We start from the raw sequence: 27,041 nt of genomic DNA on the forward strand, positions 1-27,041 counted from the left end.
TTTCTCTCTCTCTTTCTTTCTTTCTTTCTTTCTTTCTTTCTTTCTTTCTTTCTTTCTTTCTTTCTTTCTCTCTTTCTTCTTTCTTTCTCTCTTCTTTCTTTCTCTCTCTTTCTTTCTTTCTTTCTTTCTTTCTCTCTTTCTTCTTTCTTTCTCTCTTCTTTCTTTCTCTCTCTCTTTCTTTCTTTCTTTCTTTCTTTCTTTCTTTCTTTCTTTCTTTCTTTCTTTCTTTCCTTCCTTTTCTTTCCTTATCTTTAAAAATGTTTAAACAATGTAGGACTAGCTTTGGTTTTACCAAATAAATGTCTGAAATACAGCTAAGATACATCATAAACCATCTCACTTAAAATACCCTACACATTTAGCCAGTATTTGAGCAGGCATTTTTTAATTTGATAGCAAATTATGACAAAGTTTGTTACAACAAATATTCCAATGTAAGAACATAGATTGTGAAAGGTGCCATTTTGTACAAATGAAGATTTTAGATTTCCCTTCTATATACTATTTCACAGGGATTTTTAGAACTAAGAAACAACATGCATACCTGCAGTGTTTTGCCTCCAGTTAGTTCTCCTCCCCCACATTTTTTAAAAATATAAAGATTGATTGTCACATTGTAGGCAATGTTCACAGCTTAATGCAGTCAATATAAGCTTTTAGAGAGCTTGATCAAATGATTATTTTTTACAATAATAACTATAATTCTGAAGATATTCCTGAAATATAACACCAGTGCCGATATTACTGGAGGTACTGATACCATTGGGGAATTTGACGTGCTAGAAAATAGATCTCTTTCTGAACTGAAATATTTTCTTTGCCTTCCTTGTATTTTTCAGTTTACCTGGTGGTGGGATTAGAAACTGCCAAGTTCCTCAATGTAAGCTTGCTGTTTAAAAGTGTGGTAGGGATTGAGAGGAGTGAAAATTAGAGATAGGAATATTAGGAAGGGAATGTTAAGGAGGTGTGGGGCTACAGGTACTCGTAAGTGTCTGGAGATATGCATTATCATAGAATCAGAGAATGCTGTAGCTGGAAGAGTCCTTAAGTATTGTTTCTTTGAAGTATCAGAAAGAGAAAATGAAGGTCTACTTTGTGAGAAAACTATGCTATAGATCATCTAAGAGCCAAGATCGGGAAGCAAATCCTTCAACTACATTTAATTATGTGTGCAGTTAGTTATAGCCTCCTTCTCACATTAAAGCTTCATACCTCCTGACGTACCATAAAGATGAGGGGATGCATAAAGTCACAAGGTAAATATGACACATTCCTGAATTTTGTTCTCCATGTAAGATTTGGGGACAATATTTTGAGTTTTATGTTCTCTAAACTATGTATGTGAGCAAATAATATTCCTTAAAATGTATATGCTCGCAGGATAAATAGACTTTGGTTTCTCCATACTGCCTAATATTGTTTGTTGGTAAGTGTACAGAGAACTGAATCTTTTTATGTTCAGAAACTAATTGGAAATTTTAGTAATTTTGTATTGTCTTAAAACAGGATGTTATTAGCATTGTGACTAGAGAATACGGAATTGTTACCAGAATGTTTGGTTTCTCAGTAAGTGTTTTGCAACCCACATAAGAACTTAAAAAATAAAATAAAATGAAACTGTCATCTTCTGAACTAGCGTGGGTTTAAATATTTTTAATGTACACATTCAAAAATGTAACTCATACTTGCATTTCCTTAAACGTTTTGATCTAAACACATAAAATGACTGCATTTAATTCTGTTGCCCACAAAAGTGAATTTTCCATCACAAAAAAATATACAATTTCTATTTTACATATAACTTTAAGACATCTTATATTGTATTCAAGTTGTTGGTTAAAGAGAGGAAGTTAAAAGCATTTAGTGAAAACGTAAAAGAAAATTAAGAAAATTGTGAATAATCTGAAATTAAGGTTATAGAAAAATGAAATCCCCAGGGCTTAGCTTAAGGCCTGATGGCACAGGTGATGATAAGGGCTCACTGTCAATGAATATATACTGTGCACCAGCTACTAATCCCAGCCTAAGGACAAAGATAACATTATTATTATATTCACCTAACAAAATAGCAATATTATCACCACAAATAGTGAATGGTAGTTAAGCAGCACTTGTCAATCTTCCTTCCTACTTAGGTAAACTGTCCATGCCTCCACTCTTAAGCCAGACCTGCTGTGAAGAAGATTGCATTCTCTCTTACCCACTAAAGGACAACATTCTAGTGGGTGTTTAAAAAAATTTTTTTAATCGTTTATTTTTTCACTCTTGACTGGATAATTTCTATTAGCAAGCTATTTTTTTTCTCTCTTTTCTTAAAAAAAAATTATTTTGCCTTCACTTCTTGCAGTCTAGCTACTGCCCAAATTCTTTCCTTCTATGGCAAAAAAAATGTTTTTGAATGAGCTGCCTATATTTGCTGCCTCCCATTCCTCTCATCATATTTTCTCTTAAACTCACTCTGGGTTGTTTTTTTCCCCAGCTACTGAATTGAAACAGCCCTTGAAAGTGACACAAATGATTTCCGTCTTACTAAACTTAAAAGTCTTACTAAATCTGCTCCTCATTTAACTTGATATTATGTGACACTTTGCTTTTAGGACATATTATTTTTCCTGGTATTCTTGCTATTTCACTAGGCATTCATTATTAGTTTCCTAGCAGATTGCTTCTCTTTTCCTGGTGCTTGAACTGCAGGGTGCTCCAAAACTCAGTCCTTGCTATCTTACTTATCTACAATCACTATCCATGTGATGTCATCCAGTTAAATACTGTTTATATAGAAATGATATTCAAATTTAGTGCTTCAGCCCAGGCTTTTCTACTGGATTCCACACTCATAAATAATTGCTTTACTAATGGCCACACTTAGATATCTAATAGATTTATCAAATATAAAATGCCTAAAACTAAAATTGAAGACTCTCTATTCCAAACATGGTTTATCAGCAGCATTCATCATTTTACTTATTGGCAACTATATCCCTCCAATTGCTCAAACTTACAACTTTGGGATTCTTGACACATTACTTTCACAACCCATATCCAATCAATAAGGAAATTCTTTTGGCTCTACTTTCAAAATAATTCATCTTTCCTGCTCCACCACTAACATTTTCATGCCATCACATCTCTATACTGCATTGATATAAGAATGTCTTAATAATGTATTATGTTTGTATTCTATCTGCTTGCACTAGAATGCAAACTATAGGATTAGGCATATTTTCTGTTTTGTTCAATGATATATTCCAATAGTTAGAACAGGACTCGTTCTAAACTCAATAGGTGGCTTGAGAATATTTGAAAGAATGATTAAGAAGTCATAGCTGCAGACTTTTATTTCTGTTCTTTATCTCCAGATTTGTCTTGACACACCTATTTATTCTTTCTAAAGTACATATAACCCATATAGATTGTTTCATTAATTATTGCTTATCAGAGTTGAATGTTAGCATTCTTTCCCAACTCCACATTAATAATGTCATATGGGAGGCTTGAAATTGTCATGGTGGAAATATTTACAACACAGCAATTGGCAAACACTACAGTATGTACCCTCCACGTACTGAACAGTTGTTAAACCTTTACCAGCACACTATTTGTCCACACCAGTCAATTCTGTCCCTAATAATATTTCTTAATTAGCAATTATGTTTTCAATAGAAATTTTTAGTTATAGTATAGATGACTGGCTCGAAGGCAAGTATACTCTTTTTCTTAATGTATTTTCTACACAATAAAATATGTATAAAGGTGGAAATTATTTCATAGATTCCTAGTGTCTGGATAGGGTTTCTGGATAAATTAGCAGATATTTGTCTGGGTTCCTGGCTAAATTAGCAGATATTTGTCTTTCAAAAAAAAAAATCACTCTTACAAATATTTTGTGCAAGGCATTGGATTAGATTTATACATCAAAACATTAAATATAGATAGATGAAGGAGTAAAAACTGCTAGCAAATACAAGAAACAGTTAATAAAAACTGATGTTTAAGAGGATTAACAATGATAACAAATATGAAAAGGAGAAAGGAAATTTTCTTCATATTCTCAAATCTATAGTCATTTTGGAATTAACTAGTTTTTATTTTTCATAATTAGAAATACTTATTGCTATATGTGTAACAGTTTGCTCAAATATATTATGCCCATTATCATTTTAAGCTAACAATGATTCCAAGAGCTTAGCAGGAACAGGTAGAGAGTGACTCGCACTCAGAGCAGCTTAAAGGATTTGCCCAGAATCCTGTGGTGAGCCAGAAGCAAAGACCTGAACAGAGGGTTTGGATTTTGTACAGCTTTTCCTTCTGTAGCAGTATCATTAGAATATTATTCTTAGGATTTTAAAAAATCCAAGTGTATAGATTTCAAATAGAATATAAACTGCTACAAGACAGCTGTTATTATTTTTAACAATAGTTCCATATTTCTTTTTCAATCTCTTTGTACTTTTATGAAAATTCTCACACAAGTACATATAAACTTCTGTTTCTTAGTAACTAGTTCTCTAAATCTCTTATTCTATAGTCCTGTAGGTATTTATTTCCTTTCTGCTGCTGGCTATAAGTAGAACTTCTTTTATATTATCTGGGGAATTTCATTTAATGACAATATTATTTTCTGGATCTCTCTGCTGGATTCCAAAATGCTATTTTTGCTATTGTGACCTAAGGTGAGAGTAAATAAATCTTTAAATAAAATGTTCTCATGAGGTTTTTTTTGCTTCCCTAAAAGAAGTTCCCTGTGTAGCAATCAGACAAAATATATATTCATTCATAGGAAAATTTAACACGATACAAATTGCTCATTAACTCTTACTTTCTTTATGCATGTGATTAAGGATCAGAGCAGTGATTAATTCCATCTCAGCTGCCTATAAGACTCAATTGAGAGGCTTTTTTTAAAGGTCCTCATGACTAGCCAGTTATGGAGATGTAGGCCAATTAAATCTTCATCACTGTGCTTTGAGCGCAGACATCAGCGAATATTAAAAGCTCCCCGGATGATCCTGATATGGATCCAGGTTTGAGTATTACTAGATGAAGATAAAGCGCTATTTCACCACTTTTAAGTACTGTATAGCTAAGGGAAACTTTATGAAATGTAACATTGGACTGAATGCTACTATATTGCCTGTACAACAATAATACAATTTAAGTATACAATTTTACAATTAAATTATATAATTTAATTATAACTTTACATTTAACATGTATATAATTGATAAAGATATCAGACACATTAATGCTAGCTAAGTATTTAAATTAGAAAAATCTTCTCTTTAAACAGTTGAAGTTGCAGAGCCCTCTCTACTACAGGGTTAATACAGTTCCTGAAAAAATGCTTTTTGCTGAGCACAAGAAAAGTCTTCTGGGCCATGAACATCTTTTGTGATAAGAGGGAAAATCTATGTGGGGAGGCTTAGATTTTAAAGGAAACTTTTGAAAGCACTGAATTGAGAGACCCGAAATATGACTTTTCCATGGTCCCACTGAACCTCTCTCACTTTGTAAAAACTATCATACTGGCCTGGAAAACCAATATCTTTACTGAACGTGGGAAACATGGCACTATTTTGGTAAAATAAAACAAAACAAAACAAAAATCATATAGTGAACCTACAGTTAGTCCACTAAAAACACATTATTTATAAAAATGACAAATGCATTTTGTAAGTTGGGTCTTGACTTTAACAGTAGAATATATGATAGTCTCTTCACAGCAGCTATGACTACTATTTAGGTGGCAAAATTATTGGCCTTGACTTTTAAAATATATTTACTATACAGGAGTTTGAATCACTACTGTACATTCTTTTGGCTGTGTGATATTAGCTGTGTAATAACAAGGTTCCTAAGCCAAATTGTAAACTTGTATTTGTTCTCTTTCCAAAGTGACGAGAATGGCTTTGGGTCATATACAATAGCTTGAATCATTATATAAAACTGTTTTAGCTGTGTGATCCTAAGTAGGTAATAATTTCCTTAACTTTGATCTCTTCATGTGTTAAGCAGAAGGAATATTTGTTAACATTATTGTGAGTTTTAAATGAGATAATAGAACGCTTTGCAAACTCTAAAATGCTCATGCATTCAAGTTATAATTAATAGCGTTTCTAGTGCCCAATACACAAATCGGATGCAGATTCTAAGAGAGTTATTATGGGGTGTCCCATGGAGCATGAGTTATGACCTACTGTGTTTGAGAAGGTCCTGAGAGATTCTGTGGATAAGTTGACAGATAAACCGTGCCATACATTATGTTGAACTTCACTCGACATTGGAGAAATTCTTGAGGAAAAAAAAAATCATCAGCAAAAGAAGAGCTCTAAAATCATGGGATGCCTTCAGAATTGGATGAATGGATTTTGAATAGTAAATACGGAAGGTATAGAAAATAACTGTTGGAAGACAGGTTTGGATCATATTTTTACACACCTATGGTGCCAAGAGGAGGAGTTTGTGTTTCAATCCAAAGGCAAGAGGAAACTGCTGAAGGGTGATGATTTGTTTAAAGTCACGTTTAGGATGGAACAAAGGAAGAAGGATTTATTGGGCACCAGACATTCTGCTAGACACAGTACTGCCAGATCCCTATCATTATTCTAATTTTAAATATTAGAAAACTGAACCATAGAGAGGTTAAAAATATGCCCAGGGACATTCAGCCAAGAATTCCAGAGCCAATATTCAAACCTAAATCTAGCTGGCTTTAAATCTCTCCATTACTTCATGGGGCCTTTGAGATTAATCTGACAAGTATGTGTTGAGTTTTTTGGGAATAAAGAGGCAAAGAGGCAGGAAAATCACAAAGGAAACTCACTTAAGTTGTAACAGATGACTAAAGAGATGTGAGAGGAACTAAAAGTGTTTCATTTTTCATGTAGTACTTTTTTAGGATCCATTTGCTATTTTCTAAACATTACCAAATGCTATTAGTCATTTATTTATTTTCAATTCAGGCTAATGTAAAGGGGCTTTAATTTTTCTTGAAAATCATGTAAAAATTCTGAACGTTGTAAAAGTAAATAAAAATTTAATATTGATCCCTAACATGTAGCTCATTTAACTCGCATGGCATTGTTTATTACATGACTCAGCCAAAATGAGAAAATTCACAAGGTGTGTGCATTTTGGGGGGCCCCTGGAACTACTCAAGTACCAGAGCAGGTGATAGAAAGGTAAAGTATAGGAGAAAGTCAACTCATCTACCCATAAACATTTTCTTTGTTCTTTCCCAGTTCATTCCAAGAATGTTTGCTTAATAAAACACCTCCCACTTTCATGCTTAGTACCATTTTCAGCTCTAAGGTGATTCTGATAGTGATGAAAAAGACAGCCTCTTGTCTCAGCTGTAGTTATTGGTATAGTATTAAATTACTTACTGGGAAAATGGATATGTTAGTCAAAGGGCAGTAATTTGTATTCACTGTTGTTTTCCAAGTATCCTGCCCTGCTAGTCAAGCCAAGCATAGGAACCTCTGAAATTAGCCCCATGTTTCAGAACTTCCCCAAGTCATACCCCTCCTTTGCTTTCCAGGAGATCCAATCTTTTGTGCTGTGCATCTGTCCAGCTCCCTTATCCCAAGAACTAAACCTACCGTTTTCAACCTGGCTGCTTAGCACTGGGTTGCCTAGCACTTCACTGGTCAATCTTCCAGGTTCTTTCTCCCATTACAGACATGTGTTTACTAAACTGATCTCCAAGCTCACAGCTGCCTGCCTGGCTGGCTGCTTGCCTGGATTTCTCAGCATTGCTCAGCCCAGTATCTGTCACTGTGCTCTTTCTTGAAGCTCTATTATTAGCTGAATTATGACTGAGGCCACATCTTACTATCTGTTCATCCAGGTATAACTTCCTCTGTTTATTTTGTCCTAGAAGGCAGGTCAGGCCTAGTTATAGATCCTTTCCCCTCTCCACTGCCCCAATGTAGTTTTGGACAGAATGTAACTCAGAGTTGGCTCAATAAAAAAGATAGGAATGTTTATGGTGATAGCTCATAGGAAGAAATTTGGACAAGCAGTTAAGTTACAAATAAGATAAATGTGTGTTCCCCCACGAAAGAAGGTAAAACACAGCAGTAGGATTTTCACAACTTAGTGCAATTTGGGTGCCCGAGAAGACACGTAGATAATTCACGTAAAAAAAAAGTGCTGTCGAGAGGTTATGGATATCCCGAATTCTCTGATGTTCCATATGCAAATCCTGATCCTTAGAAGATTGACCAGTCAAGTCAGGACCTCAGTCTTAGAGAAACTGGGTCCAAGAAATCTTATTGAGACAGGAAGATAAGAACAAGATAGTGCTCTAGTTTCCAAACTAGATTGTGAAATGGAGATCAGGTCATAGTTAAACTTCAGATATTAAGATATTAGAACTGGAACTTGAGAATTGGAGAGGCAGTGAGTTGAATTGATAGTGATTCATCTGAATATCAACTAGAGCAGCTTAAATTGTCTCAGGTCACGTCATTATTGAGCCCTAGTTCACGGAAAGGGGAGTCATATATCTAGAGGTTTTTGGCTGTTAATTTAGCTCATGATTTCTCTACTAAGCATATTCAGTATAAACTATGACCAGTACATTTTATGACTAGTAAAATGTTGTAGGAATAATTTTATGAGCTTGCCCTTTTTCTGCATCGTTTATAAATAATTATTGAACGTGTTTTTTACTCTCATATAAACTTGAAATGAAAAGGTCATCTAAGCAGTGTCTCTAAAGTTGTGTGGGAGGCCTATGTGGGAGAAACCAAAATTGTTTTCTCCGCCTTCCATTTTATCATTGGCTTAAGATATGGTTAAAATAAACATGGTCTATTGAGATATGATATTCCATAATGTATGCCTCTGTTTATGTGTGTGTCTCTGTGCGTCTGCACAGTATGGGTTACATCTACGGTTATGGATAAAAAGAAGTAAAAGCGGTTCTGCTAACTTATAATAGTGCCTTATTATCCACAAAGAAGGATTTGAGACTAAGGAATCAGCTTCATGTCTCTTTTTAATATATAGTTTGGTCTCAGTAGTGTAAGTTTTCTAACAAAGTACATACAGAAGCAATTACTGTAATTTATTGCCATTTAGGAATAGCTCTGATTAATTTAATCTCAATATTTATTGCAATTCTGTTGTTTCAACTTTGTGATAAAGGTGAAAGGTGTGCAAAAATGAAAACACACATTTTCTGCCCTAGAACAACCTCCAATCTAGCAAGAGACAGGACATAAAAAATTAACCCTGATCACAATGTGGAAAGTGCCAGCAAATTATATACCAAAAAAGAAATACATAGGAAGCTGTATAGGCATCAAGCAAATGCGCATGCGCGCGCACACACACCCCTCAGAGGATGTCCACAACTAAAAGACAAACCGTCCAATTAAAAAATGGTCAAAGAACTTTAATAGACAGTTCTCCAAAGAATATACCAATGACCAATATGCATATAAAAAGATGCTCAATATTATTAGTCATTAGCAAATGACTAATCAGATGTAAATCAAATCATTTCACATCCACTAGGACGGCTATAACGAAAAAATGGTTAGAAAATAACAAGTGTTAGTAAGTATATGGAGAGACTGAAACCCTTATACCTTACTGGTGGGAATGTAAAATGGTACAGCTGTTGTGAAAATCAATTTAGCAGTTCCTCAAAACATTAAACATAAAGTTACTGTATGACCTGGCAATTTTACTCACAGGTATATAGCCAAGAGAACTGAAATATATGTTTATACAAAAACTTGTACACTTGAATGTTCATAGCAACATTCTTAACATCCAAAACCTGGAAAGAAGTCAAATATACATCAGCTGATAAACAGATTTTTAAAATGTAGTATATTCATTATAATGGAATATTGTTCAGCCATAAAAAGGAGTGAAGTACTGATACATGTTATAACATGGAAAAACCTGGAAAACACTAAACTAAGTGAAAGAAGTCAGACACAAAGGAAACATATTATATGATTCCATTTACATGAAATGTCCAGAATAGGCAAATCCATAGACACAGAAAATAGATTAAGGATAGCCAGAGGTTAGAGGAGAGAAAATACAGGAAGTAACTGTTTAATGGGTATAAGATTTCTTTACAAGGTGATGAAAATATTATGGGATTAATTAGTAGTAATGATTGCACAACATCATGAATATGCTAAAAATTACTGAATTGTACACTTTGAAATTGTTAATGTAGTCAATTTTATGTGACATGAATTTTATCTCACTTAAAAGTACTGTTTCACAGGCTGGGCACTGTGACTTACGTCTGTAATCCCAGTTCTTTGGGAGGCAGAGGCAGGCAGATCACCTGAGATCAGGAGTTCGATACCAACCTGGCAAACATGGTGAAACCCTGTCTCTACTAAAATTATAAAAATTAGCCAGACATGGTGGTGGGCCCCTGTAATCCCAGCTACTTAGGAGGCTGAGGCAGGAGAATCTGTTGAACCCAGGAAGCAGAGGTTGCAGTGAGCCAAGACCATGTCATTGCACTCCAGTCTGGGCGACAAGAGCGAAACTCTATCTAAATATAGAGTTTCACACACATACACAAACCCACAGAATTTACCATATAAAGAAAGGAAATGATACATTCCAAGTAAAAGTATAATTCACAAAATATAGGCATTATGTATTCAATGGGCATGTATGAGAGAGTTTTCTAGCAGGATGTTTCAAAAACTAATTTGTGAATTAGTTTTCTGGAACTGGGAAATATTTTGTGGTAGTCCACATATCACTGACTCTTAGCGAAGGTCAACAAGAATTAGATGCAAATGGTAGCAAACAGTTTTCCATGCTCTGTTCCATAAAAGAAAATGGGAAAATCTACGTATTTCCTACATTTTAATTTTAAGGGTTTTTTTCATTATTATTCAAACTTGATTAAATATTCAGATGACTCATCCATATTTCTTAGCTGTTATTTCCTTCTAACTTAAAAGTACATTGTAATTCTGAGATTTCTCAATCAAAAATTATATTTCAATATGTATAATGAGCAATATTTTAGTAGACTGAATGAATATATCTATATCATATTAATGTATTTAACTTTAATTGTAATAATATTTATGATAATTCTTTTATGACATTATTTTATTAACTTAAAATTTCTTGTCACCAACTAATAAGATGAAAGGTTTAAAAATAATAGTACTTTTGAAGAAAATAATTTATAATTCTTTTGGTAATATGTCTAAGCTTTGTTTCTTCATTAAATGGAGTAATCTTTATACATAACAAAACTAAAATGTTATTCACAATGCATATATAAGGTAAAATACATGACATAACTAAGTTAAAGCTTACTTACTAAAGCTTTAATTTAATTATTAAAGTAAGCTTTAATTTAGTTGTGTTATGTGTGTAGAGAAAATTCTCCTTAAAAATATCTACAAGATACTAAATCTGTGGCTTCCCTCTAAATGGACTCACCATTGAGGCTTAGCTACACATTTTATTTTTCTTATCCAGCAGTATTGTTTTTATTTAATGCAGTGACCTTTTTGTTTCTTTGTAATTTCTTTTCCAATCATACAGCCTTTTAAAAATGGCAATAGACATTTTATATGTTGGTTTTTAAATTTAGTTTCTGCTGATACTTGTTTACATTTTAAGTGGTCTCTGTTCCTGGACTGGGCTATACAATCACAATATGTGCATATAAACAATTTTTGTGTTTTCTGTTTTTTATAGATTCTACAAAGAAATTAAAGGATGTTCTTGAAGAATTCCATGGTAATGGTGTACTTGCAAAGTATAATCCTGAAGGGGTAAAACTTCTTTTTCTTTATATCAGTTTCATATACATGCTTGGAAGAGGATATTTCTTAATGAAAAATTCTTGGAAAAATGTGTGTGTGTGTGTGTGTGTGTGTGTGTACACATATACATTATATATGTATGATACAGATATGTGTGTGTGTGTATATATATGCACACCATAAACCATTTACCATGTACCATAACATAAACAAAATTAAGTTCATAATGCAATGCTATTCTAGAAGATATATTAAATGTTGTACAACATTTTTCATTCAAATAACTCATCTATATTGTATGCTTGAAAGAATATGAATCATTTAAGTGTAGTGTTTGTTATTTTCCTAGAAGTCAGGAAACAGCATTGGATAAAAGAGAGAAGGAATATGCTTGGCTCTCAGTCTATGACCCACAAATTTCAATCCAAAATGAATATTGGTGTAGGGGTAGGGAGTTACCCCTTTCAGGCAATTATTTCCTTGACCAAGGAAGGATTTTGTGTTGCTTATACCAGGTCTGTAACCTTAAGGAGCCAACTTGTACAAAAAGAGAGGGATTTTTTTTAATCTTCTATTTTACCTTTTACCAGTAAGCTTAAGATTTCTTGAAATCATTTTCTTATGAAAACTTTGCATGTCTTGTCAATTGTTTTTGAACACCATGCTTGAATGAATGCCTTTTCCTTCCTAATTGTTTGTTAAGTAACCTATTTAATATTAGTTGAGAGATGTTACATTTTAAATGTTTGATCACCATTACTGTTAGTTCATTTGTAGGTTCAGAAGGCAACATTAGGTTGCTTCAAGCTTCTCTTTGCAAAAGATTCTTTTGTCGGGATGTATTAACTAGATAGATTTGTTTGCTGACTAAAATGTGACTTATTTTTTGCGATTATTGTTTCATTTTTGTATGTTTGCAAGAACAGACTTCTTAGTTATCTTTCAATATTGTACTTCCCTGGGATTTATAGAACTTAATTTTAGTTATCATAACCCTCAAGCTATTCATATTGTTTTGAGATTTCCTATCAGTATTTCTCATAGTTAGCTATTTTTCATGTCATATATCCTTATTCTGTCTACATTCTGGTACATTACTGTGACTTTTAAAACTCTTTAGGTTGGAATTTATTTTCTTAAAAAATAAAATTAATATTGGTGCCCATAAATGATGGAGAAAATAAAGGCTATTTAAAGCCATTACCATTTTTCTGTATTGGAAAAAAAATAGATGTTTGACCTACATTTCCCTCATATTGTATTTTTCTAGATGGCATAGAGAAGGGGGAAAATAAAGTTAGCAGCTAAACTTACAAAACCGAGAATTTCAAAGCCTAAGAAAGCAGAGTGGGAAAAGTAAAGATGAATTATAGCACTGAATTGCTACAAGAAAAAAAAATTGTCATTAATATTTATATTCACCACAATACTTGAAAACTTATTTGCGTATCTAATCTGTATACAGGGATAAAACCTGTTTTTCTCCCTAATGATAGCTGCTGGCTACAAACTCAGTTAAGTGATCTTGTTTGCAAAGCAGCCTTTTTGCTTTAATTTTTTTTTTTTTTTAATTTATAGGGCTCTCAAGACTTAGTCTTACTGTTATTATATATTTCATGAGAATTACCATTCACCATATACTACATTTATTTATTAAGGTAGTTATTAGACACATTATTAGACACACATATCACCCTTTTCAACCATGTTATACCTTTCATAAATGTACAGATGTATTGTTGAAACATGTTATTAAAATAATGAACAGTTGAAAAACAAAAAGATCTCATTACAACTCAAGAACAATTCTAAATTAAGAGCAAAACCACTCTCTTATCTTAATTAATTCTGATAACATTTTTCCTTCAGAAGAAAATTTTAAGGTTTATATAACCATTTTAAAAACTAGTATGTATCTTCTAAAAGTCAATTGAAAATAATTAGGACTATCTAATGATGAGAAATAAATCTTTATGACCTTAAAGTTCTCTTCAATACATGACCTCATCCAATTTATAAAAAATTACTCTTACAATATGACAGAATTCCTAATGTCAGTTCACATGTGAAGTTATCACTCTCCATTGGCTTGTCAAGTTGACCCAAAGTTGTTTGCACTGATGACTAGTTAATGATGCTCAATTATACAAGAAAAAATGGACAATTGAGTAATCCAGCCTGAATTTGGAATGATAATTAATTCATTGTTTTCCAAAAGGAACATAGCTTGTATCATTTACATAAAATGTATTGGCAAAAATTAAATTGCTTAACCTCCTACAACATAAAGCTATTTAAATGGTAGATGTACTATTTTGCTTATAATTCCCTTGAATTACTGAATTTTTAAAGTGCTGGGGATAAAAATTTAACCCAAAGAAGATGTGACCTGTTGAAGTCTATTTTAATAGAGAAAAAATATTAAGTATAATTTGTGAATGAATCATTTACTTTTAAATCCTATTAAAGATCATTTGATAATCGTTACTTGAAGAAATGAATAATAGAAATCTAAACAATGGCCTTAAAGATTCTGTAGGAATAAAAACCTTTCAAAGGCCTTGAGATTCCCAAATTAATAAAATTATAAAGTTTTTAAATAAATAAACTATTCTAAGAAAAGTGAAATAATTTGTCCAAGACTCACCAGCTAGCTCACAACAGTAACCACAACAAAAACCTAATTGACTAGAATCCCAGTTTAAGGCTAATGTCCTGTGCTCTTCACTTCGTTGACCAAGCCATAGGGGAGAGGACTGTCCTCTTAGATAGGAAGGAAAAAGGTTAGGGGAAGGCATGGGAAGATATTTCTTTTGTAGTGAGTGTGGCACTTCCCAGTACACATACATGTTAATGACTCATGCCTGACAAGGGGAGAGAGTCTTATTAGTCTCCACCTACTCTTGTGTAAATAATATAATGTTAAGAACATTATTACAAGCTAGTTTGTAGCAGAGATCCAGTCTTAGTGAGATTATTCACAGTAAAACATGGTCAGGCCATATAAAGAGTCTCCTGAGAGCAGTAGAATTTGGTAGTACGAGGGGAAGACAGTTTAGCATTCCATGTGTTTTTTTTTTTTTCTTTTGGTCTTGGACTTCAAGTTCAATTTCAAATTTTTCCACTCACAGCTGAGATATGGGAAGAAAGTGGCAGATGTATATAGAAATATATTTTAATCCTTAAGGGTACAGAGAGATGCTAGGTGTGATGCTGATAGAAGGAAACCTTAGGAATGGGAAATACATATTCAAAATCTAACATATCTTTATATACATGGTTATATTTCTATTAATCCTCTGAAATATTTTAATCATACTATATGTGTTACACATTATATTTATCTGTCAGAACAGTTTGCTTATTATATACAAAGATTGATCTAGTCATTGATTCTCACATTTTAGTGTACCTCAGAATCAACTGTGGGGCTTGTTAACACAGGGATTGCTGTCTGCCTCCCCCCTACCCCACGCAGTTTTAGATTCAGTGTTTCTGGGGTGGGGCTCAAGAATTTGCATTTCTATCAGTTTCCCAGCTTATGCTGATGCCACTGTTTTGGAACCATGCTTTGAGACCTATGGATCTAGGGTATGTTTTAAAATCAACCTGTAAACTTGAACTTTTAGCTAAATAATCAGAGATATGAGATAATGAGTATAAATTATCTTACATTAACACATGTATTCTTTCTTTCCTTGCATGCACAGAAACAAGACATTCTTAACCAAGTAAGACATTTTCTTTTCTATTAAAGTCTGTCTTTTCTTTCTTTATTCTGATATGATCTATGAATTTCTCATCCATATCACTGAACTATACTTCTGTACCAATACGATTTCTATAGTATATGAGATTGCTTATAATACTCATAGGTTATAATTGAGTTGAATGTGACACATTTTTTTTAATCAGTCAAAGGATTTGATGCCTTAATAGGAGCTGGTACCTTAATAGACAAAAAGGGTCTCAAGTGTGGTCTTCAGTTTTGTAGACTCTGGAATTAATTTTTCTAATTTCGCCAAGATATATCAGGCTGTGCTATTATACTTTATTTAGTAAAAGTCTTAATTTATTAATTTACCATGAGAAATTTTAAAATGCAGTGATAAGGCTTTGTTTTGTTTTGTCTACAGTGCTGTGATAGAATCTGTGGGGGAAACATAACCAAAGAGTTGTTGATTTTTGCCCTCCTGGGAACATTATTCAATCTGTTACTTCAACCACTCTCCTTGAAAATCTGTTTTGTAAATTAAGTTTTAGATCAGTAGTTCAGTTGGGTGCACAGAATTCCAACACATTTTCAGGTGCTCTAAATGGATATTTTTAATCACACTGGAGTAGCTGTATCTATTGTCTTCCCCACTGTAGAAATATTTCCTACCAAAATGCATGAGTTGCCTAAAACTGTAATGTTGTCTCCTTTGGACAATCTTGGATATGTACTAGCTTCTTCTTATTCTTAAATTGTTTGATGGTTTTAATGACAAGAGCCACAGTAATTTCATGTCCAACATGTAAGGTACAATTATAACATCAGATGATACTGGTGGACTTAGATACAGGTCCTACATCTTACAATATCCTATAAAGAGGCACTGGTAACATGGCAACTCATCGACTGTGGCGACATTTACTAGCCTCCGTTTCAGAGGATGACCTTTTCCTGATTTCACCTGTGACTTTTCTGGAAACTTGTTTCCCCAAATATGGACTAAGTAGGCTTGATGACATTTAAGAGGCAATCGCTTGGAGTAAATGATTGTTTTCAAGAACGTCATTCAAGAATTGTCATTCAAGTATGTACGTTTTTAGGACTTGGCTATTAAATGGCTTTTGTTGAGCACCCAACAAACACACCTTTTTGCACAACCTGCATCCTTTCTAGAGGCTGTCTGAAAACTCATGTCAAAATAAGCTCTAGCTTTTTGGGGGGTCAGCAGAATGAATTTTTTCCTTCCTTTTCCTTGCCCAGTCTTTGTTTCATGTGCAATGACTTAGCAGGCAAGCAATTGCAGTTACAGAATAGAAAGAACTGACAAAACTGAGGGTATTCGAGGGGAGAAGAATGAAAGCCTGCACATGTTACTGCTCTATGTGTGCCCTTTGTTTATCAGTGTTCTCTGAGCGTAGGATTTTCTCCGTACATGTTTCCTGTCAGTAGATGTTCCTTGGCCTGAGGCTGAGTTATGCTTTCATAACTCCACAGGGGCTTTCTTTATTTTTGCACTTGGTACTCTGTAATGTAGTTTCTCTTAATGTGTATACCCTTTACATTCAGACAATATGCTTTTACCCCTTAATAAGGAACCTGGGGATTCAAAACCTACCTTTTGTAGTGCTGCTGCCTAAAGCAATATTTTAAATGTCCTTAACAAGGATAATGACAATGATATAATTATTAACAATGATATAAAAACCTTTTCACTGTAAGCTATAATTATCCTTCTAGAACCAAATTCAACCCTTTCCATTATGGAAAGCATAAGGAAAGTGTAACAGAGAAAATATGGTCTGAGGAGTCTGACTGACCTGAATTCATCTTAACGGGCCTTGGACAAGTTTTCTATCTGTCGTTTGTTCACCTATAAAATGAAGAGAGCATCAGCCTTATTGGACTGTTAAAAGGGTTAGATTCTAAAGTGTATGTATAATAAATAGCTCTGTGTCTTGCACATAACAGGTATTCCACTAATGTTTAGAGACAGTGGCTGTGGTCATACTTTAATGATCAATGTGATTTCACAGAAAAGTTCTAGAGCACATGCCAAAGATGAGAGTGAGAATATTGGAGATATACCACCAACAAATTCTGTTTCCTTCATTTTCTCAGGACCTCATTTTCTCATTTTAAATTGAGGAACTCTAACTCTGCTGTCTTCTGCACTCAAAAATAATTTCCTTCCACCATGTGGTAGGAGTGGGGATCATGCCATGTAATTTGCTTCCCCTCCCAAACCTGGCCACAATCCAGAGTGCTGTCCTGGTAGCAGAGCTATTATCTCTTGTATTGCTCCACTTCCTACAACTACATGGTGCTAGGACACTTAGTTAGCAAGGAACAGAAGAAGCATGTTAACCAATATTTCTGCTTCTCTTCCCTATTACCATCAATACAGTTTCAGTGATGTTCCTCTTCTTATCAAATCTATCTATAATTATAAAATACAATTATATCAATTGTGACCAATTGCTTTCTTTACAAAGAAGTTTGAAATCAAGCATAAATACATTTGGGAAATAAACAAATAACTCTCCTTAGTTTAATAATAAATGCCAACTTTGAAAAGGGGTATTTAAATTCACATTGTAGAATGTTCTTTCACTTCTTTAATAACGTTTATTAAACAATTGGTATAGAATTTAAAAATTAATGTTGGGGTTTCTAGGTGATCTTTTTGTACTTTTCCAAATATAAGTTAAAAAGTTAAAACCAACATTACTCTGTCACATCTAAATTTTATTTTTAGGGTTTATCTGTTGTTTTTACTTGTGCTTTTTCATCATTAGAAATAACTTTTTTGGCCAGCTATGGTGGCTTACACCTGTAGTCCCAGCACTTTGCGAGGCCAACACGGGCCGATCACTTGGGAGTCAGGAGTTTGAGACCACCCTGCCAGCCTGGCCAACATGGTGAAACACTGTCTCAACTAAAAATGCAAATATTAGCTGGGTGAGGGGGCAGGCGCCTGTAGTCTTAGATACTTTGGGAATCTGAGGCAGAAGAATCACTTGAACCCAGAAGGTGGAGGTTGCAGTGAGCCGAGATCGTGCCATTGCACTCCAACCTGGGCAACAGAGTGAAACTCCATCTCAGTAAAAAAAAAAAAAAAAAAGCTTTTTCAAGCAAAAGAGCATTGCAAGGTACTAAAGGAATATAAATCTAGACATTTTGGTAAAAATGCTTAGAATGTCTATAAAGTTTAATTTTTAAAGGTGAAAGAAATCATAAATCATATTTTTAGGTGAACAAGTTAAATTTTCCATTTAGAAAAATACCTCCAGTAGCAATGTGGACCATGGACTTGGGTAGAAGAGAAGACTAGATATGAGTTACAGAGGCAGTCCAATCAAGTAAGAACATTAGATGACAATGGGTATCACAATGGGGATGGGGGGTAGGCAGATTTGAATACATTTCAGATATATGACCCAAAGTAATAGGTTATACTTTGAACACCAAAGGGTACAAAAACAGTTACAGTCAACACAGGGTTTTCAAGAGTGGGAAATTGAATAATCATACCATTACTTTTAATTGTTACACCTTATTTGTGTATATCTTTTTTTTGTCTGAAATGGCAGACCAATTTGACACAGCAGAAAATGCATCTAATACTGATAAACCAGTGGGAAATTACCTTGTACCATGTGTTATTATTGCAAAATCTGTTTAGAAAATTATACTTTAAGTATAACGTAATGCACATTGAAGTTAGAAATATTTATGTCTTCAGTGTCAATTAGAAGCTTTTGGTGTTGGGCAATTTAAGGAAATTTTCTGAGCCTCAGTTTCTTTGTCCATAGGTATTGTGATGATTAAATGATAACACACATATAACATACTTAGTGCAGTTCCTAAAACACAGAAACATGTGGATAGTGTTACATAATGAGGACCTATAATGTAAAAGACTGTGTGATGCAAAATCGTGTTGGATCATATAGCCCTTCAGGAATGAGAAGTTGTTAATTGTCTTTCTACTGAGTCTTCATAATTGTAGTCTTAGGTAAAGCTACAGTTAGTGGAATATGTGCCTCTGAAGTGCTAAAATAGTTTTCATTTGCCAAAACTAATTTAAAAATTAAAATTCAAGGTTTTCACACTTTGCACTCTTTCTCTTCAAAGGAACTATCTATATGACAGATTTAGGGGACTATCAAGGAACTGAAATTTGAAATAATGAATAGTCAATTGCAGTGCAAGATAAGCATAAGAAATGCAATATTTAAAATATAAATTTTTCTAAATGAATTTTAATATAAAAAATTATATTTTGAAATCTCAGTAAGATAGCCATGCTGCATATTTAATCAATATACTTTCACTCAGTGACCTTCATATCAATTTTTAAAATTTAATATAATTAGTTAATGATATAAATTAGAATGCAAAATAGAAATGGAAACTGTAAAAAAAAAACTGATTAATTTAAATTATTATCTATTTAATTTCATCAGAGTTCTTTGCTCAGTAAGTGCATAGTATTTTACACATATAGGTACTCAGTTAACATTTGTTGATAGATAAAGTGATTTCTTTGTGGTTTCAAACAGTTACTTTAACTATAATAGTTGAATGATTCATTTTTGTGTTTTAGGGATCATTTATTAATTTGTGGTGAATACAAGTTAGAAAAACATAAAAACTGCCCATAGGCTATCTTTTGTCTGATACTAATAAGTGTTATTATGATCACATGGTTCTGTTAAAATATGAGTCAGATCATGGAATTTCCTACTAAAAACTTACTCCACGTTAAAGCTATAACTCTCTTTTGATGATCTAATATCCTGTGTGCTCTGCCCGGTCCACACATCACCACAGCTTGAGTCTTTGACCTTGTATTCTATTACTCTAGTCCTCCCTCACTCCTGCTCCAGTTTCCTGCTCCTCCTTACTGGCTCCAGTGGAAATTTCTCTGGAACAGGAGCATCCTTATAACTCAGGGCCATTGTACTAGCTGTCTTCTCTGCCTGAAATGTGCTTTTTCCAAATATGTGCAAATATGTGCCTCATCACCTTTAAATCTTTACTGAAAGAGTAGCTTCTCATTTCTTGATAATTGGATTTAAAAAACTGCAAGCACGTTCCCCCAAGAAATCTTTTTCTTCTTTTTTTTTTCTTTTTTCTATAGCACTTAATACCATTAGGCATTGTAGATTCAGCACATTAATGTTGCTGTTTTCTTATTCCTTTCATTAGAAGCTAAGCTCCTTCATGGAAGGAATTTTGTGTGTTCTAGTAACATCTTTACCCAAACACCTAGAACAGAGCCTGGTGCTGAGTGGGTGCTCAAAGAACACTTTTTGAATATGAGAAAATCCACAACCCAAAACTACGAAAAGAAATTAAGGATAGAGTGATGACATTTATTTTCATTCACTTTGAATCTGCTTGGATGAATACTAGTGTCTTCTCTTTAGTATTAACAAGGATTTAAAAACAAAGGATCCAGATGGTCAGAAATAATAATGAAAGGCATATAGAAATGTGCCTTGAATCTGTGCCAATTTGGCAGCGACATCTGAGCAGCTCCCTCAGTCAGTATTCTTTACAAATTCTCTGTTATCTCCCTAAATAGTCTGTGGCTGTTCCTTAAGGAAAAAAAAAAAAAAAAAATGAAAAAGCAGTTTTTAAAATTTTGAACATTTGTGTGTGTGTGTGTGTGTGTGTGCGTGGATGTGCGTGGATGTGTTTGAGCCTACAGCAATTCAATTTTTAAGTAGTCATTCAGTTAAGTCTGACCCAATTTTCATCATTAATGGCTTCATTGATATGCATATAAATGATCTCATTCTATTTAAAGGTCACAGTCTTCCAAAAGCAATTCTAATGCTGTTACATGACAGCCATAGAAACTCTGATGCCTAAATTTGGAAATTTTCTTGTAAGTCATGATCTAAGGAAAATGTACAGATGAGGATATCATCCATTTATCAGAAATGTCTAATAATATGGACAACATTGAATTTTAGGAGATATTTGAAAAGACTTTACTTACAAGAGAAGAAAAGGGATGGGTTAACCAGGAAACTCATTGAAGAAACATTTCTCAGTGAATTGAAAACTCTGAGTCAGAAAATTTTTAAAAAACCATTAGCCAGGTATGATGGCACAATCCTGTGGTCCCAGATACTTGCGAGGCTGGGGTGGAAGGACTGCTTGAGTGTGGGAGATCGAGGCTGCAGTGAGCTATGACTGGGCCAGTGTACTCCAATCTGGGCGGCAGAGAGAGACCCTGTCTCAGAAACAAAAAAAAAAAAAAAAGAAGAGGTTTGTGTTTTCTCACATTTTAAGCCCTATCTATTGCCAGAAAATGTGAGATAAATTAATTTTGCTCCAGAGAACACAGTGAAGAAGTTTGAGAAAGAAATTTACATTGTCAATAACACTTCAGCAATAAAAAATGTGATGTCATCTTGTAGAAATAATTTAAGAATTGAGGAAATTTTTAATTCAACTTATATCTGTAGTAGGCTTTTATTTTTCAAAGGAAGATTTATTTTTTAGAATTATTGCCTTATAAAAGTTGTTATTTGTCTCTGTTACCTGACACAGAAATGTTATAGCAAAGTATTTGAGACACACAAAACCTGAAGTTTTTATTCAGAAAGATGCAATGAAGTTTACAGTTTTCTGTACCAATAGAAAGGCAAATTGGCTGGGCATGGTGGCTCACACCTGTAATCCCAATATTTTGGGAGGTTAAAGCAGATGGATCATCTGAGGTTAGGAGTTCATGAACAGCCTGGCCAACATGGTGAAACCCTGTCTCTACTAAAAATACAAAAATTAGCTGGCGTGGTGGTGGGCACCTATGATCCCAGTTATTCGGGAGGCTGAGGCAGAAGAATCGCTTGAACCCAGGAGGCGGAAGTTGCAGTGAGCCAAGATCATGCCATTGCACTCCAGCGTGGGGAAGAAGAGCAAGACTTTGTCTCAAAAAAAGAAAAAAAAAAAAGGCAAATTAAGATAACTTAAAAATGTATCTAAGCTTAGGACGGTGCTTCCTTTTACCTACTCCTTTTATTTATTTTATATATTATGTGCCCAAGTGCATGCTAACTGCTTTACATCAATTTTTATTACATTGAGACAACTCTGAATGATTGATTCCTTTTTTTTTATATATGGAGTCTCTGCCTCCAAGGTTCAAGTCATTCTCCTGTCTCAGCCTCCCGAGTAGCTGGGACAATAGGCACATGCCGCCATGCCTGGCTAATAGTTTTACTTTAGTAGAGATGGGATTTTGCCATGTTGGCCAGGCTGGTCTTGAACCCCTGACCTCAGGTGATCTGCCTGCTTCAGCCTCTCAAAGTGCCAGGTATGATCCAGCATGCCCAGCCTGAATGATTGATTTCATATACAACTTTATATGGAGGGAATTAAGACTTAGAGCTGTCAGAAAATAAAACAGTATTTTGCTTGCTGAGCCAGAGAGAACTACACTTCAGAAATTTCAGAAAGTCTTCCTGAGTGCTGAAAAAAGAAGAGTCAAGAAGAAATGTATTGCTTATTAGGAGAAATGCCAATGATTCAGAAATTTTTACTCCTTAGTTCAGCTAAATCCAGGTTCTTGTCTCACAACCAGGAAAAATTAAGCATGCGGACACATTGAAGGCTGAGGAGGGCAGAATTTATTAAATGAAAGGAAAGCACTCAGAAAAGAGAGGGTCCTACACACAGGTTTTCACCTCACAAATTGAATACCAGGCCACCACACATGAGATGAAGAGGTCAGGCTCCTCCCCTGCATAAAGCACGAATTTCTGGTGGCTTTGCCCCATCATTCCAGTGCACGTGTGGGCCCTTAGTCTGAGCCACTACACATTGATTCATTTCCCTACTGAGCATATATCAAGGGACAGAATTTTTCTCTGTGACCATGCTTAGGCAAGCCCCCCTGTGCACAATGGCCTCAGTGGGTCACAGGTTCTCTGCAGACCCTCCTTTATCTGCCTAGGCATTTTTATGCCTCCTACCTCTATTATTCTCCCCTCTAAAGTAGTACACTAGAGGTACTGCAGTTAGAATAGGGACGAAGACTGATCTTAACTACTTCCTGCTGTTAGGGGGTGCTGTTTTGGAAATATGGCAGTCATAACTCTCTCAAAAACCTATTTAAGGTTCTCTGTAAAAAGAGGCCATCATTCGAGACTCTGGTTTTATGACTGCTTGGAGTTTGATGGCCTGAAGGTGAGAAGAAACAAACAGGGTTATTAGAAGACATATATTAAAACCAAACAAAGAGGGATGGGTAAGGGCAGCTCAAAAATCCTAAGGCTGCCAGCATGCCCAGATAACTGGTGGCTATAATTATGCCTGCAAGATTTGGCTGCATGGGGTTTGGCTTTGGTTAGCTCCTTTCCTCTTATTTTCCCAGAGGAACCTCTGGGTTATGAGCACCCTATTTACTCCTATCATCTGTCGGGATTTGCAGGATAATTTTTCAGAATTAAAATATTGATCCAGATTATTACATTACCTATGCCTTTTGTTTCTTCTGAGTCGTAGCCAGAAATTGCCGGTTGGTTCACAGGAATAAGAGGGTTAATCTAAAATATAGGCCAAAAAAAAAAAAAAAAAATTAAAAACAACTAATGAGACTAGAATTTGATGACAAATGTGTGATAAGTTTTGAAACATAATTTTTCTCTCCCCAGTCCTCATTTTTGTTAAAAACAAATCATGATAGGACTGAGCTGTTTGCAAAATAGACTTCAGTCTTATACTTGGCCTGACAGTTTGCATAAAATGCAGCAAGAATAATTATTTTTACATAGGCTTTTAAAATTGCTTTCGATGGAATTCTGCTCCATAAGGAATCTCAGATAGGACTTATAAAGTCAAGCCCAGTCATGGGTTAGTACCCTCAATACCTAAGAATTGGGTGAATTTCTCTCTTCTTGACATCCCTAGAATATAGAGTTCGTGGGCCCATTAGAAAGTGACATTCTTTACTCATCACAGATTAGGAAACCAGGATGAGGACTGTGTAGACAAGGTATAAAGCCAGTTTTCCCAAGGGACTTCTATTGGCTCTGCAAGTTGAGCGTGATTCCTTAAAGGGAAGCACACCTCTCCAGTCAAAATCTTAGTAAAATAACCAGTTTCTCCAATTGTGTACTGTTGCCAAAGAAAATGAATTCTTATTGCATTGATGTAAATAACCATATTGCCATAAGAACACTCACAGATAGTTTCCAAATTCTAGAGGAACTAGGCAAAGAGAAAGAAGTTATGTTCCAAATTTTGTTCACATGAGTATACCTTACTCAATTATTAAAGACTGTAAATAGCTGAAAATAAAAGTTTTCTTGACTCTGAATAACAAAACAAGGATCAGCAATGTTTCAAGCAAGAAGTTTTTTAAAAGATTACTTCAGTTTTCTATATTTTATTTTTATTTATTTATTTTTTTTGAGATGGAGTCTCGCTCTGTCACCCAGGTTGGAGTGCAGTGGCTGGATCTCAGCTCACTGCAAGCTCCACCTCCCAAGTTTAGGCCATTCTCCTGCCTCAGCCTCCTGAGTAGCTGGGACTACAGGCGCCCACCACCTCGCCTGGCTAATTTTTTGTATTTTTTTTTTAGTAGAGACGGGGTTTCACCGGGTTAGCCAGGATGGTCTCGATCTCCTGACCTCGTGATCCACCCATCTCGGCCTCCCAAAGTGCTGGGATTACAGGCTTGAGCCACCACGCCTGGTGATTACTTCAGATTTCTATTAGTTCAGTCCATTCAGTTAACTCTTGTTCTGCTTAATATCCATGAATGTTTCAGCTCTTCATGAGTCCTGTACATTTTCCTTTTAGTCCAATGTTACAGTCTCCAACGTTATCAGAAACTCATATTTGAGAACACCCATCAAAGTTTTATAGCTGATTATAAACCATCTTTTGAAGAGGATCAAAAGAAGACAATTGTGAATAACAAAATGACCTGGGTAGTTACAGTCAGAAATGTGATTGACAAAATGTGGTTATCTCTGTGGTTTACAATAACTTAATAAAATAACCTTAATTGTGATTGATAGCATATGCTCAAACATTAGAATTTTAGAAATCCCATACAATTTTAGGACATATGTTAGCATTATTCACTAAAATATAACCCAAAGAAAATTAAACATAATTTTGGCAATCCTATGTACCTAACCATATTAAATTATTCTGTTTACCTCTCTTCTTCTGGATGCTCTAGGGACCCTCTGTAGCATCCAAAAGCTAGGGGTCAGGAAAGACAATCTTGAAGCTGAAATTTGATTTGGGGAAGGCTGTTAAATGTTAGAGGTTTAAAACACTGATAATTTGAAATACAGTCCCAGTTAGTTATTTTGTTAAAATGATGACTCAAAAATTTTAAAACAGGGAAAGCCTTTAGTCATTAAGAGGAAGGACTTAACTTTTCAAACAATTTGTCTCCTGTCTTCTCTTTCTTTTCCTTGACAGTCTATTTACAAGGCAAATGAAAATCGTTCTTTATTCTTTACTATTACATAAAAATCTTGAACAAGGGAGAGAGAGCCAAATTTTACCCTTACATTAGTTTACTATTAACACAAATTTTCTAATGAAACCTTATAGACAATTCTATACATTCTAAACCAGTTTGACCATAAGGTAAGATTCTTAAAAACCTTTTATAACCCATTACAAATTTTGCTAAAGAACAGATTAGTGCTTTAAGAAAACCTTGTTGTGCTTTTATTTTGTTGTTCAGTTTACAGAAAAAAAAAAAAAAAGTATAATATCCTTTGAATTTAGTCTATGTTCATACACAGAATTTCTTTTGCAATATTAAATTTAGAAAAATTCCACAACTTGTTTAAAGCTTTAGCTTATTTAAATTTTTTAAATTTAAAACAATCCTTTACCCCTAGGCAAAAATTTACTTACATTTCCATGCCTTCTTATAATCTTTTACTGAAAATACATTTTACTATTCTTACACACCTTGCATGTATACCTATTTTCAGTGGTGGTCTCAATTACATGTTATAATGGTAACTGTTAGCAATTTTTAACTTTAATGTAAAATCCAGTAAATTGTTTTAATTATGCACTAGGCACAAATAAAGTTTGATTCCTTCTAGCCTGTTCAAGGGTTTGGTTAATTCTATATGTCCTCAGGCCTTACCAAGTTGTAAAGCAGGCAAGTTGAACAGTCCTCAAAGGCCAAAGAAGCAGTTTACAACCTTAAAACATTTATCAAATTTAGTATCTGACTTGCACAATTTAGACCACCTATTTAAATTTTAATGACATTTGAATTTTACCAATAATCTTTAAGACTTTTTATTTCTCAAAGATTAAAACTACATGAACCAAAAGGTATAACAGCTTTTATTTTCCTTGAAAAAATATTTGATCTAGTGCTTATTTTTCTTTAGGCCAAATAATTAGAATGCTTTTATATAAAAATCACATATATAATTATATAGACAAAGAAGATACAGTAGTTTTAAGACTTTTCATTTGCCAATCTCCTAATTGTATAATTGGCCTGAGGGTGGAGCCCTTTAAGAAACAGAGGTAAC

General features: G+C 34.2%; 1 protein-coding gene across 1 annotated transcript in view; it reads left to right on the forward strand.

Annotated features, from left to right (window-relative positions):
• Positions 1 to 27,041, forward strand: part of DGKB (diacylglycerol kinase, beta 90kDa) — a 773,008-nt gene that overhangs the window by 152,053 nt on the left and 593,914 nt on the right. Inside the window, exons 3-4 of the mRNA XM_011983975.1 lie at positions 11,713 to 11,789; positions 15,491 to 15,511. Of these exons, the coding sequence (XP_011839365.1) occupies positions 11,713 to 11,789; positions 15,491 to 15,511 (98 nt within the window). The remainder of the gene's footprint in view (positions 1 to 11,712; positions 11,790 to 15,490; positions 15,512 to 27,041) is intronic.

Source organism: Mandrillus leucophaeus, unplaced genomic scaffold (genome assembly GCF_000951045.1).
Source record: "Mandrillus leucophaeus isolate KB7577 unplaced genomic scaffold, Mleu.le_1.0 Scaffold258, whole genome shotgun sequence".
Taxonomy (NCBI): Eukaryota; Metazoa; Chordata; class Mammalia; order Primates; family Cercopithecidae; genus Mandrillus; species Mandrillus leucophaeus.